Source organism: Citrus clementina, unplaced genomic scaffold, assembly GCF_000493195.1.
Source record: "Citrus clementina cultivar Clemenules unplaced genomic scaffold, Citrus_clementina_v1.0 scaffold_2, whole genome shotgun sequence".
Classification (NCBI taxonomy): Eukaryota; Viridiplantae; Streptophyta; class Magnoliopsida; order Sapindales; family Rutaceae; genus Citrus; species Citrus x clementina.
In genome coordinates, this window is record NW_006262688.1 from 5,866,028 (window position 1) to 5,877,286 (window position 11,259).

The following is an 11,259-nucleotide window of genomic DNA, read 5'->3' on the forward strand; positions in this document are numbered from 1 at the left end:
ATTCAATAAAATAATCTCTTTGTTTCTTGTTCTTTGAATTCAATAAAATCAACTGAGTCGTCAGACATTTTCTCCAAATTGTTTATTCAACTGAGTCCTCTTGACCTCTTCGATAATGATGGTATACAAATTGATTTGCTGAACTCGGTTTGTTTTATCTTTCTATTTCTATTCTCATGTCAGCTAACAAACAGGGATGGTGCTGCTGATTTCATTAAAGGGCCAACTGCAGGACACCTCACTCGCACTATTTTCCAACCCACTTACTCACACTTTTTCAGAAGAGATAAGATGGAATACAAAAGGTCCAGTCTTTTCGAACTTACCATGTAGGAAATTGCATGGAAATGATTAAATTGTTCAATAATACTTCATAGACCTCTTAACTTTCCTCCAGAAAAATTTAAGAATCATACCCCACTCCCCTTCTCTACCACTTAATCCTCCACTTTTTCTCCTTCTGATCCTCATCAACAACAATGGCACAGAGGAAAGAAACCATAGTTTTGTTTCCATTCATGGCACAAGGCCATATAATCCCTTTCCTGGCATTAGCCCTTCACTTAGAGAAAACAAATAAATACACCATAACTTTTGTTAACACCCCTTTGAACCTCAGGAAACTCAAATCTTCTCTCCCTCAAAACTCCTCCATTAACCTTCTTGAAATTCCCTTCGATAGCATAGATCATAATCTGCCTCCTTGTACTGAGAACACAGATTCTGTTCCGTATCATCTAGTTTCCAAACTCATTGAAGCTACTTTATCGTTTAAGCCCCTTTTCAAGAAACTCGTCAATGATCTTATTGATGAACAAAATGGCTATAAACCACTTTGTATCATCACAGATATGTTCTTTGGTTGGTGCAAAGAGATAGCACAAGAATATGGTATTTTTCATGCGATATTTATAGGAGGTGGTGGATTTGGCTTTGCTTGTTACTACTCTCTGTGGGTAAACTTGCCTCATCGGAACACGGATTCTGATGAATTTGTATTGCCGGATTTTCCTGAAGCTTCTACAATTCATGCAACTCAGCTGGCAGATTATCTAAGAGTTGCGGATGGAAGTGATTCTTTTTCAGCGATTCTACAGAAAGTGCTTCCTCAGTGGATGAATGCCGATGGAATTTTGGTTAACACAGTTGAGGAACTTGACAAGATTGGACTGATGTATTTCAAGAGAAAATTTGGCCGGCCGGTTTGGCCAATAGGACCTGTTCTTTTGTCCACAGAAAACAGAGGTGGGGCTGGAAAAGAGTACGGAATCTCCACAGAGTTGTGTAAAAAATGGCTCGATACCAAGCGGTACAGTTCAGTTCTGTATGTATCATTTGGTTCACAAAACACAATAGCCACATCACAAATGATGCAATTGGCAATGGCTTTAGAGGCTAGTGGCAAGAATTTCATTTGGGTTGTTAGGCCTCCGATTGGCTTTGACATAAATTCTGAGTTTAAAGCCAACGAGTGGCTGCCTCGAGGATTCGAAGAAAGAATCAAATGTTCAGGACAAGGGCTAGTGGTACACAAATGGGCACCTCAGGTGGAGATTTTATCTCATAGGTCTGTATCTGTATTTTTGAGTCACTGCGGATGGAACTCTGTGCTTGAAGCTTTAAGTCATGGGGTGCCGATAATAGGGTGGCCATTGGCAGCAGAGCAGTTTTACAATTCTAAGCTGTTGGAAGAAGAGATTGGGGTTTGTGTGGAGGTAGCTAGAGGGAAGAGCAGTGAGGTTCTGAAAAAAGACATAGCGGCAAAAATTGAGTTGTTGATGAATGAGACTGAGAAAGGAACAGACTTGAGAAACAAAGCTAATGAGGTCAAGGTGATTATTAAGAATGCTGTGAGAAATGAAACAAATTTTAAGGGGTCTTCTGTGAAAGCCATGGATCAATTCTTGAATGCTGCATTGATAATGAGACAGATGGAAAAGGGAGCATCAAAGGATGAGGTTTGATTTTGCGTGGAAGGAAGTCTCCATTGCCATTTCTGTCAATGAAAAATAATGTCATCTTTTAACGAGACAGTTTTTGGAAAATTCTTGAAGTAATGTTATCTTTGTATTAACTTTCGATCAATGATATGAAATTTAATTTTATATAAATTAATCCCATACCAAAGAGCCACCTCTGTTTTTTGTGACTACATCTATCGAGAGTTTGAATTCAAAGCTTGTTATTTCCGAGTGGGATCAAGAATTTATAGAGCATAATTCCTTAGTTTGTTTTTTTTTTTTTTTTTTGGATAGAGCATAATTCCTTAGTATTTAATGTTTTCAATAAATGAAAGTAAGATAGGGCCGGAAAAACATCACCCACGATCCACATCAAGCCCAACCCAGACCATATCATTTGAGCTGGTTTGATAAAGGGAAACTCAATTATTGAATCTAAAAGGAAAAAAAAAATTGAACTAACTGTACTTTTTTTTAATGGTATGTTAAAACATTAATAGCAAGAATAAACATAACTTTTCATATGAATTTTTGGTTCAATCGCATGTCGTAAATTTCAAAATTTGGGACGTCATAAATTTCAAAGTTTGAGAAATAAAAAAGTTACGAGATTTTTCTAAATATGTGCATTGAGATCTCCTTCTTATCATTCCTTAATTACATATTTTTTATTGTTGAATTATATTGTGTTTTGTGTTCACTTAAAATAGGATTCAACTTTATACCATTGAACCAATCATGTTAAAATGTTGGATGAAATTGAATTAAAATTATTCATAGCATTAGATGGAGATTGAGATTTTATAAACAAATGTTGGATGGTGATTGGAGAAAAGAGATATTGCAAATGGCGACGCTGATCGGAGAAAACAAAAATACCCTAAAGTATATAAACGCTTGGTTTCGCAATGATATATATTGTCTGATTTATTGAAATTTGTTTTAAAGTATACTCTAATTTACTGGATTGCTTGAAAAAATAAAGTGTAATGTTAATCGCATCTCGTAGATTTGTATGCAAAGTAAATTTTAATATAATATTTTAAATTAATTAAAATAACAGTATTTTTCCATTACAATAATAAATCGTCTTTAATTATTTATGAAGACAAAATTTGGGCTATTTTCATATTGAAAGCACTCTTTGTCTGCAGGGGAGACTCTCCATTACTGACAAGAGTGATAAGCATTTAGTCTTTAGACTGAGACCATCTAAAACTGGACTCAACAATTCTGCATCGTATGTATATTCCCAAAAGATTTTTAAAATTAGTTTTAAAAACGTGAAAGCTTTGGTTGCCCAATTAATGCACCCACCTCTGCGTTTCCCCTACGTATTAGCCTGCGTAATTTTTAAATTTTCGGTGATTATGGTTCTGATTGAGATTACGTTGTTGTAACTTTTGAGTTATAACTACTGTGAAAAAAAGTATAATTATGAAATAAAAATAAATAATATATAATAAATATAATTTTTAAATAATAATCTTATCAAAATTATTAAAGATATATTAATTCATCACGTAAATATAAAATTAAATCAAATTATCTTTCAAGTTATAGTAGTTAGTATTTATTAAATATTTTAATTTTTTAATTTTTAAATTACAGTTGTTTAATCTCAATTCCAAACAGAGCCTATATCTATTTAAAACTTGTTCAGATTGCTAACTAGTTATGCTTTATTTAACACAGTAGAATTCGGTAATTCACTTATTATTAATTTTTTGTTTTAGTCTCTAGACCATCTTTCACCGATAAAAACTGTTTTATTAGATACCAAAACTGTTAAAATCAAGGACGGAAGCAGCATGGTGCTACTAGGATCAGCTGTCCCTACTTAAGTACTTAGCTTTCTATTTTATGCTCAAGTCTCACCCTGCAATCTTTATTGGTGTGCCCTCTTGATTTCAATGTTCAACCCATTTATCTTTTAAAATTATTTGAACAGACTCAGTAACTTGAAATTAAAAGCCTAATAGCCTTAATTCCAGTATGTTGCGAAAAAAATTTCAAATAGTATTGATAATAAAACTATTGAGCAGCATTATCAATTCATGAAAATAAGTCATCAACAATTTATGAGTGAAAGATATAACTTTATATTTATTATTATTTTTAAAAAAAAAACTACCCCCTATAGAGTAAATTTCTAGCTTCATCCATCGTTAAAGTAACTCATGTTATTTCAATGAACGCCAAAGACACATAGGTATAACTAATTATTTTAAATTTTTTTTATTAAAACTTAGCAGTTTGAGGAATTTTTATTAAATATGAAATAAGAAATGAAATACCAAATCCGGAGGATTTAATTACATTATTTTTTTCCCAATTGGAAATATGTTGGAAAGAAATACCTTTAAAATCTGCCATTAAAATAAGAAATATGTTTATTAATATAATTTAAAAAATAATGTAATTAACTTGACTAATAAATGTTTGTTTTGGTTGGTCATTTAACCATAAAGTGGCAACATGCAAGCAACAGAGTTGATGACTTTCTGTGCAGTTTGGAGCCCATTCTAGACACAAAAAATATAGAACAAACTTCATTGCTTTCTACTTCTATGAAGGGGAATAAAAAAATGAGGATGATTTGATGTCAAAAATCAAAATGATCCAAGCAATGCCGCAATACGGTGCCGCCAAACAAACCTTTCATTGTTTTACTCTTAAAAAACAGAAAACAACAATTTGGAAACAGTACCAAGCAGCCTACTAAAAAGTTAGTGAATTATGATTTAGGATTGGGGTTTTGTTTGATGTTGAATGAATTATATGATAACAATGATGATAAAGTCAAAAACAGTTTTGTATAATTTAATATGTAATAATTAATGTGACACGAAAAAAGTAACTAAAAAGTAATGATAGTTTTTTTTTTAATTATGTGAGACCATAATAATTTTATATAATCAATCATCAAAATTAACAATATATGTCAAGGCTCTAGCAGAATTATCAAAATGCTCAGTTTTTTTTAAATTTAATTTTCAGTTTTTAAATTTAGAAAGTCGAAAGTTGTCTTTCAAAAGAATTAAAATTACCAAAATGACCCCACTCCCCTTCTTAACCACCTAATCCTCCGCAATTTCTCCTCATCCTCTCATCAATAGCAATGGCACAAAGAAAAGAAAACATAGTGATGTTCCCATTCATGGCACAAGGCCATATAATCCCTTTCCTAGCATTAGCCCTTCAGTTGGAAAAAACAAACAAATACACCATAACTCTGTTGGTGAATTATGAGAATATGGAGGCAAAGAACAATGAAATTTCTTAGGATTTGAGACGTGTTTACACACTTTCCTTTAAGGTTTTATTTGCCCTCACCAATCTTGGTTTGCTATAGAGTTTTAATGGCAAATTACCCCCAAGATATATCAAATCCTGAATACAATCTTTAGCAAATAAGATTGTATTTCCAGAACAAGCATGAAATCTTCAAAATCTGATTTCTAATCTTATTGTATGTCTTTCTTTTTATGAATAAGATGTTTATTTGAAAGAATACAACCATTAGAAAATGGTACTTCTTCGAAAAAAACTCTTTTGGTTTTAAAATGCATCGATTTACAATTGAAATCTTTTCAATCTTGCTAACCGTTTTCCAATTGACAACTTTCTGGAAATAAACGGTTAGCTGTTTTCTCAATAAACGGTGAGCCGTTTATTCTAGGACATAAAACATGCTCTCTGGACTTAAACGGTAAGCCGTTTTCACCATAAACGGTGAGCCGTTTATTTCAGAACAAAAAACATGCTCTCTGGACTTAAACGGTTAGCCGTTTTCTCAATAAACGGCAACCCGTTTTCGTCCAGAATATCAAACCAAACAAACTTGAAAGATGTTACAATCTCTCTTACAATCCCCACTAGATTGTAATATTTTTCAGATTTATTAATGATAAACTTATACATACAAAAGGTATCTTTCGATTTTAACCTTTAATTAGTGAGTGTATTTCAAAGTATTTACAAGACAATAGTGTGCTAAGCATTAAACTTTGTCTCTTAAGTAAATACCGGAGATACATCACATATAAGCTATCCCAGATTTCAAAGTTGTGTTCCAATAGTTAGCACTATTCCGGCCTTGTGCTCTATCTTGGATTCATGAACATTTACAAGATTAAACCATGACCTTGTTAGAAACGGCACCATTTCTTATGTTCACTTAGGTGAAGTTTCAAATCATGTCTTTAGCTACTAAAAGACTTGAACTTCATTAAGAGTAAATACTCAACCTCAACCTCGTAGCTATTTGCACCGAATATCTCGAATGGGATTATTTATTACTCACTGTCAAACCAGTCACATAACAACAACTTGTTATTACCCATTTAACTATGGAGTAGCGGTATAACTACTACATAGTTGGGTTACCGTCGTTGGTGACTTTATTATATAAAGGTTTCAATCCCATTCCATAAGATGTATCCTTAACTAAGTCTCTTGAAAGACCTTTTGTTAAAGGATCTGCTAGGTTCTTATTAGTCCTAACATAAACAATATTAATAACACCATCTGCTATTAATTGTTTCACATATTCATGTCTTAAGCTAATATGTCTAGACTTTCCATTATACACTTTATTATAAGCTCTAGACAATGTAGCTTCACTGTCGCAGTACAAAGAAATAGATGGCATCGGTTGTGGCCACAACATTATATCAAACAACAAATTTCTCAGCCATTCTGCTTCTTTGCCTGCAGATGCAAGTGCTATAAACTCACTTTCCATTGTTGAATGAGTTATGCACGTTTGTTTCTTTGAAGCCCAAGAAACCGCTCCTCCAGCAATTGTAAAAATCCAACCAGAAGTGGATTTATTGTCTCTTGTATTGGTTACCCAACTAGCATCTGAATATCCTTCCAGTACTTCAGGATAATCATTATAAAACAAACCCAAATTAACGGTCCTTTTAAGATAACCAAGTATCCTACCAATTGCTTTCCAGTGTTCAACACTAGGGTTACTCGTGAATCTTGACATTTTGCAAACTGCAAATGCTATATCAGGCCTCGTACAATGCATAGCATACATCAAGCTACCAATTGCACTAGCATATTCTAGTTGAGCTACTATTCGGCCTGAATTCTCTAGTCATTTAATACTAGAATCATATGGGGTATTAGCTTCTTTAAGTTTCAAATAATTGAATTTAAGAAGCACTTTCTCTATATAATGAGATTGACACAACGAGTAACCCCCACTATGTTTATTCACTTTGATACCTAAGATAGTATCTACTTCACCAAGATCTTTCATCTTAAATTGTGAAGTTAAATACTTCTTTGTATCATCTACTCCTTGCATATTTGTTCCAAAGATAAGCAAGTCATCAACATACAAGCATATAATCACACCAAAATCATTCGTATATTTAAAATATACACATTTATCAGCATTATTATGCTTAAAACCATGTGATAAAATTACCGAATCAAACTTCTCATGCCATTGTTTTGGTGCTTGCTTTAAGCCATAAAGAGATTTGATTAACTTGCATACCTTTTTTTCATTTCCAGGCAAAACAAATCCCTCAGGTTATTCCATATAGATTTCTTCATCAAGATCACCATTAAAAAAAGTTGTTTTAACATCCATTTGATGCACATATAAATTGTTCAATGAAGCAATTGCAAATAGCACTCTTATAGAAGTTAACCTAGCTACCGGAGCATATGTATCGAAATAGTCAATACCATTTCTTTGCTTAAACCCTTTGGCTACTAATCTAGCCTTAAAAGTTTGCAAAGAACCATCATTATTGTACTTTCTTCTAAATACCCATTTGCTGCTAATTGGTTGAGATCCTGGAGGAAGATCAACCAAGACCCATGTTTGATTCGACATTATCGAATCCATTTCATCATTTACCGCCTCTCTCCAAAAAGAAGCGTCTCTAGAAGACATAGCCTCGCTAAATGTCTTTGGATCTTTTTCAATATTTAACAACAATGGTACTTTGTTAAGTACATTCTTTCTATCCCCTTCAACCAAGAAGAGTAGTGCTTGTGATGAAATAAAATCCGGAGCTAAACTTTTTTCTTTCTTTCTTTTCACGTTGACTCCTCCTTAGTTCGAAAGATGTCGTAGACTCTTTCCTTTTATTATTGTTAGTGGAGGTAATAGGAGTATTAACACATGGTTGATCAATAATTGATTCTGATTCAATATTAGAATCATGTTGAAATTTATTCTCAATAAATTCAACATCTCTAGATTCCACAATCACATTAGAATCTAAATCTAACAACCTATAAGCCTTGGAATTTTCAGCATATCCTACGAAAACACTTTTTATACCTCTAGCACTCAACTTTGATGACTTAGGGTCATGTATTTTATAAAAGGCTAAACAACCCTAGACCCTTAAATACATCAAGTTTGGTTTTCTTCCTTTCCAAATTTCATAAGGAGATATATGTGTTTTCAAAGATGTAATTCTGTTATGAATATGACATGCAGTGAGTAATGCTTCCCCCCACAAATTATTTGGTAGTTTTGCATTAAGGATCATGGAATTTATCATATCCGTGAAGATCCTATTCTTCTTTTCAGCCAAACCATTTTGTTGAGGAGTAAATGGAGCTGATCTTTGGTGAATAATTCCAACTTCCTCACAATAATTATTAAATTCAATTGAGAAATATTCACCACCTCTATCACTACGAACCATTTTGATTTTCTTATCTTTTTGGTTCTCAACTTCAGCTTTGAAAATTTTAAATTTATCAAAAGCTTCACTTTTTGTTCTAAGTAAATACACATAAGTGTATCTAGAACAATCATCAATAAAAGTGATGAAGTATCTCTTACCTCCTCTTGTTAAAATGCCATTATACTCACAAATATCAGTATGTATCAAATCCAATATTTGAGTATTTCGTTCAGCTTTAGGAAAAGGTTTCTTAGTTATTTTAGCTTGGATGCAGATTTCACACTTATGACCTTTAACATCATTGCAATTAATCAAACCATGCTTAGACATGTATTTCAAAGATCTAAAGTTTAAATGTGCTAATCTAGCATGCCAAACATCACAAGACTCAACAATATAAGCTAAGTTGATATTATTATTATTAATGCTGAGTTTGTACATTCCATCACAAGAATACCCTTTCCCAACAAATAATCCATTCTTTGACACAATACAAGTATTACCCTCAAGCACAATCTTAAGCCCATGCTTACACATACAACTAGCAGAAAAAAGATTCTTCCTAACGGAAGGTACATGAAAGACATTATACAATGTGACTTTCTTTCCAAAAGTGAAGTTGATCTCAACTACTCCTTTCCCTGCTACTATGGCTGCATTATTGTTCCCCATGAGAACCATTTGTCCTTCCGTTTCTTCTTTGTATGATAAGAAAAATTTCTTATCATTACAAACATGAATTGTTGCACCCGAATCGAGCCACCAATCATAGGACTTAGTTTCAGCCATATTGGTTTCAGTAATCATGCCAATTTGTATTTCAGAAACCATAGCACAAATCTGTTCAGATTTGTTTTCAATAACATTAGCTTTATGGGAATTCACTTCTTCCTTTTTCTTCTTGAATCTGCAATCACTTTGGCGATGGTCTTTCTTACCACAAAAGAAACAATTTCCAGAAAACTTTTGTGTGCTGGACTTCTTGAATTTCTTGTCATTCTTGACTTTAAAATTCTTTGAGAATTTACTAGCTTCAACAACATTAACTTTAGTATAATCATGCTTATCCTTGGATTCACGAGACCTAGTCTCTTCTTCAATTACCAAGTGTTTTTGCAATTCTTCTAAAGTTATGTTCTCTTTACTATGAAGGAGTTTCTTTTTATAATCATTCCAACTTTGAGGCAATTTAGCAATAATAGCCCCAACTTGAAATGATTCAGAAATTTCAACTTTTAACTCTCGAAGCTTAGCAACAATAATTTGTAACTCATGTATTTGATCAAGAATGGATTTTGTGTCTACCATAATAAATTCAAAATATTTAGATACAAGGAATTTGTCAGTACCTTCTTTCTCCGTTTTGTATTTGTATTCAAGAGCATTCTAAATTTCCACCGGAGAAGTCATAGAATTGTAGAGATCATATAATCTGTCAGAAAGCGTATTGAGTATGTGACCCCGGCATATCAATTCATCATCTTCACGACGTTTCCTTGCAGCCTTAACAACTTCGGTATCATCTTCTCTTGGTTCTGGAAATGGTTCCAATTTCGGATCAAGAACATATGCCACTTTAAGAACAGTAAGGAGAAAGAACAATTTTCCCTTCCAACGAGTGAAATTAGTTCCATCAAAACGATCGAGATGGACACTAGGATTCAGAAATGATGTCAAACTCTTCTCAACCTCCATTTGCACAAAAATAAAACCTTAAAAATTGTTGGTGAATTATGAGAATATGGAGGCAAAGAACAATGAAATTTCTTAGGATTTGAGACGTGTTTACACACTTTCCTTTAAGGTTTTATTTGCCCTCACCAATCTTGGTTTGCTATAGAGTTTTAATGGCAAATTACCCCCAAGATATATCAAATCCTGAATACAATCTTTAGCAAATAAGATTGTATTTCCAGAACAAGCATGAAATCTTCAAAATCTGATTTCTAATCTTATTGTATGTCTTTCTTTTTATGAATAAGATGTTTATTTGAAAGAATACAACCATTAGAAAATGGTACTTCTTCGAAAAAAACTCTTTTGGTTTTAAAATGCATCGATTTACAATTGAAATCTTTTCAATCTTGCTAACCGTTTTCCAATTGACAACTTTCTGGAAATAAACGGTTAGCCGTTTTCTCAATAAACGGTGAGCCGTTTATTCTAGGACATAAAACATGCTCTCTGGACTTAAACGGTAAGCCGTTTTCACCATAAACGGTGAGCTGTTTATTCCAGAACAAAAAACATGCTCTCTGGACTTAAACGGTTAGTCGTTTTCTCAATAAACGGCAACTCGTTTTCGTCTAGAATATCAAACCAAACAAATTTGAAAGATGTTACAATCTCTCTTACAAACTCTTGTTAACACCCCTTTAAACCTCAAGAGACTCAAATCATCTCTCCCACAAAATTCCTCCATTCACCTTCTTGAAATTCCTTTCAACAGCATAGAGCATGACCTCCCTCCTTGTACTGAAAACACAGACTCTATTCCACATCATCTCTTTCCAAGATTCCTTCAAGCATCAGCATCGCTCGAACCCCACTTCAAGAAACTAATCTCTGAACTTGTCAATGAACAAAATGGCCAAAAACCACTTTGTATCATCACTGATATGTTCCTT

The 11,259-nt window shown here is 33.2% G+C and overlaps 2 protein-coding genes across 2 annotated transcripts in view; both read left to right on the forward strand.

Moving 5' to 3' along the window:
* Window positions 1-239: 239 nt before the first annotated feature.
* Window positions 240-2,029, forward strand: LOC18053357 (UDP-glycosyltransferase 92A1). The gene has a single exon (XM_006445936.2). It carries the CDS (start codon window positions 480-482, stop codon window positions 1,962-1,964), a length of 1,485 nt encoding a protein of 494 aa, XP_006445999.1. The 5' UTR covers window positions 240-479; the 3' UTR covers window positions 1,965-2,029.
* Window positions 2,030-5,075: 3,046 nt separating this feature from the next.
* LOC18053359 (UDP-glycosyltransferase 92A1) overlaps window positions 5,076-11,259 on the forward strand; it is a 7,357-nt gene continuing 1,173 nt past the window's right edge. The window contains exons 1-2 of the mRNA XM_006445938.2: window positions 5,076-5,215; window positions 10,988-11,259. The exon at window positions 10,988-11,259 is cut by the window's right edge and continues 1,173 nt beyond it. Coding sequence (XP_006446001.2) covers window positions 5,083-5,215; window positions 10,988-11,259 — 405 coding nt within the window. The 5' untranslated portion in view covers window positions 5,076-5,082. The remainder of the gene's footprint in view (window positions 5,216-10,987) is intronic.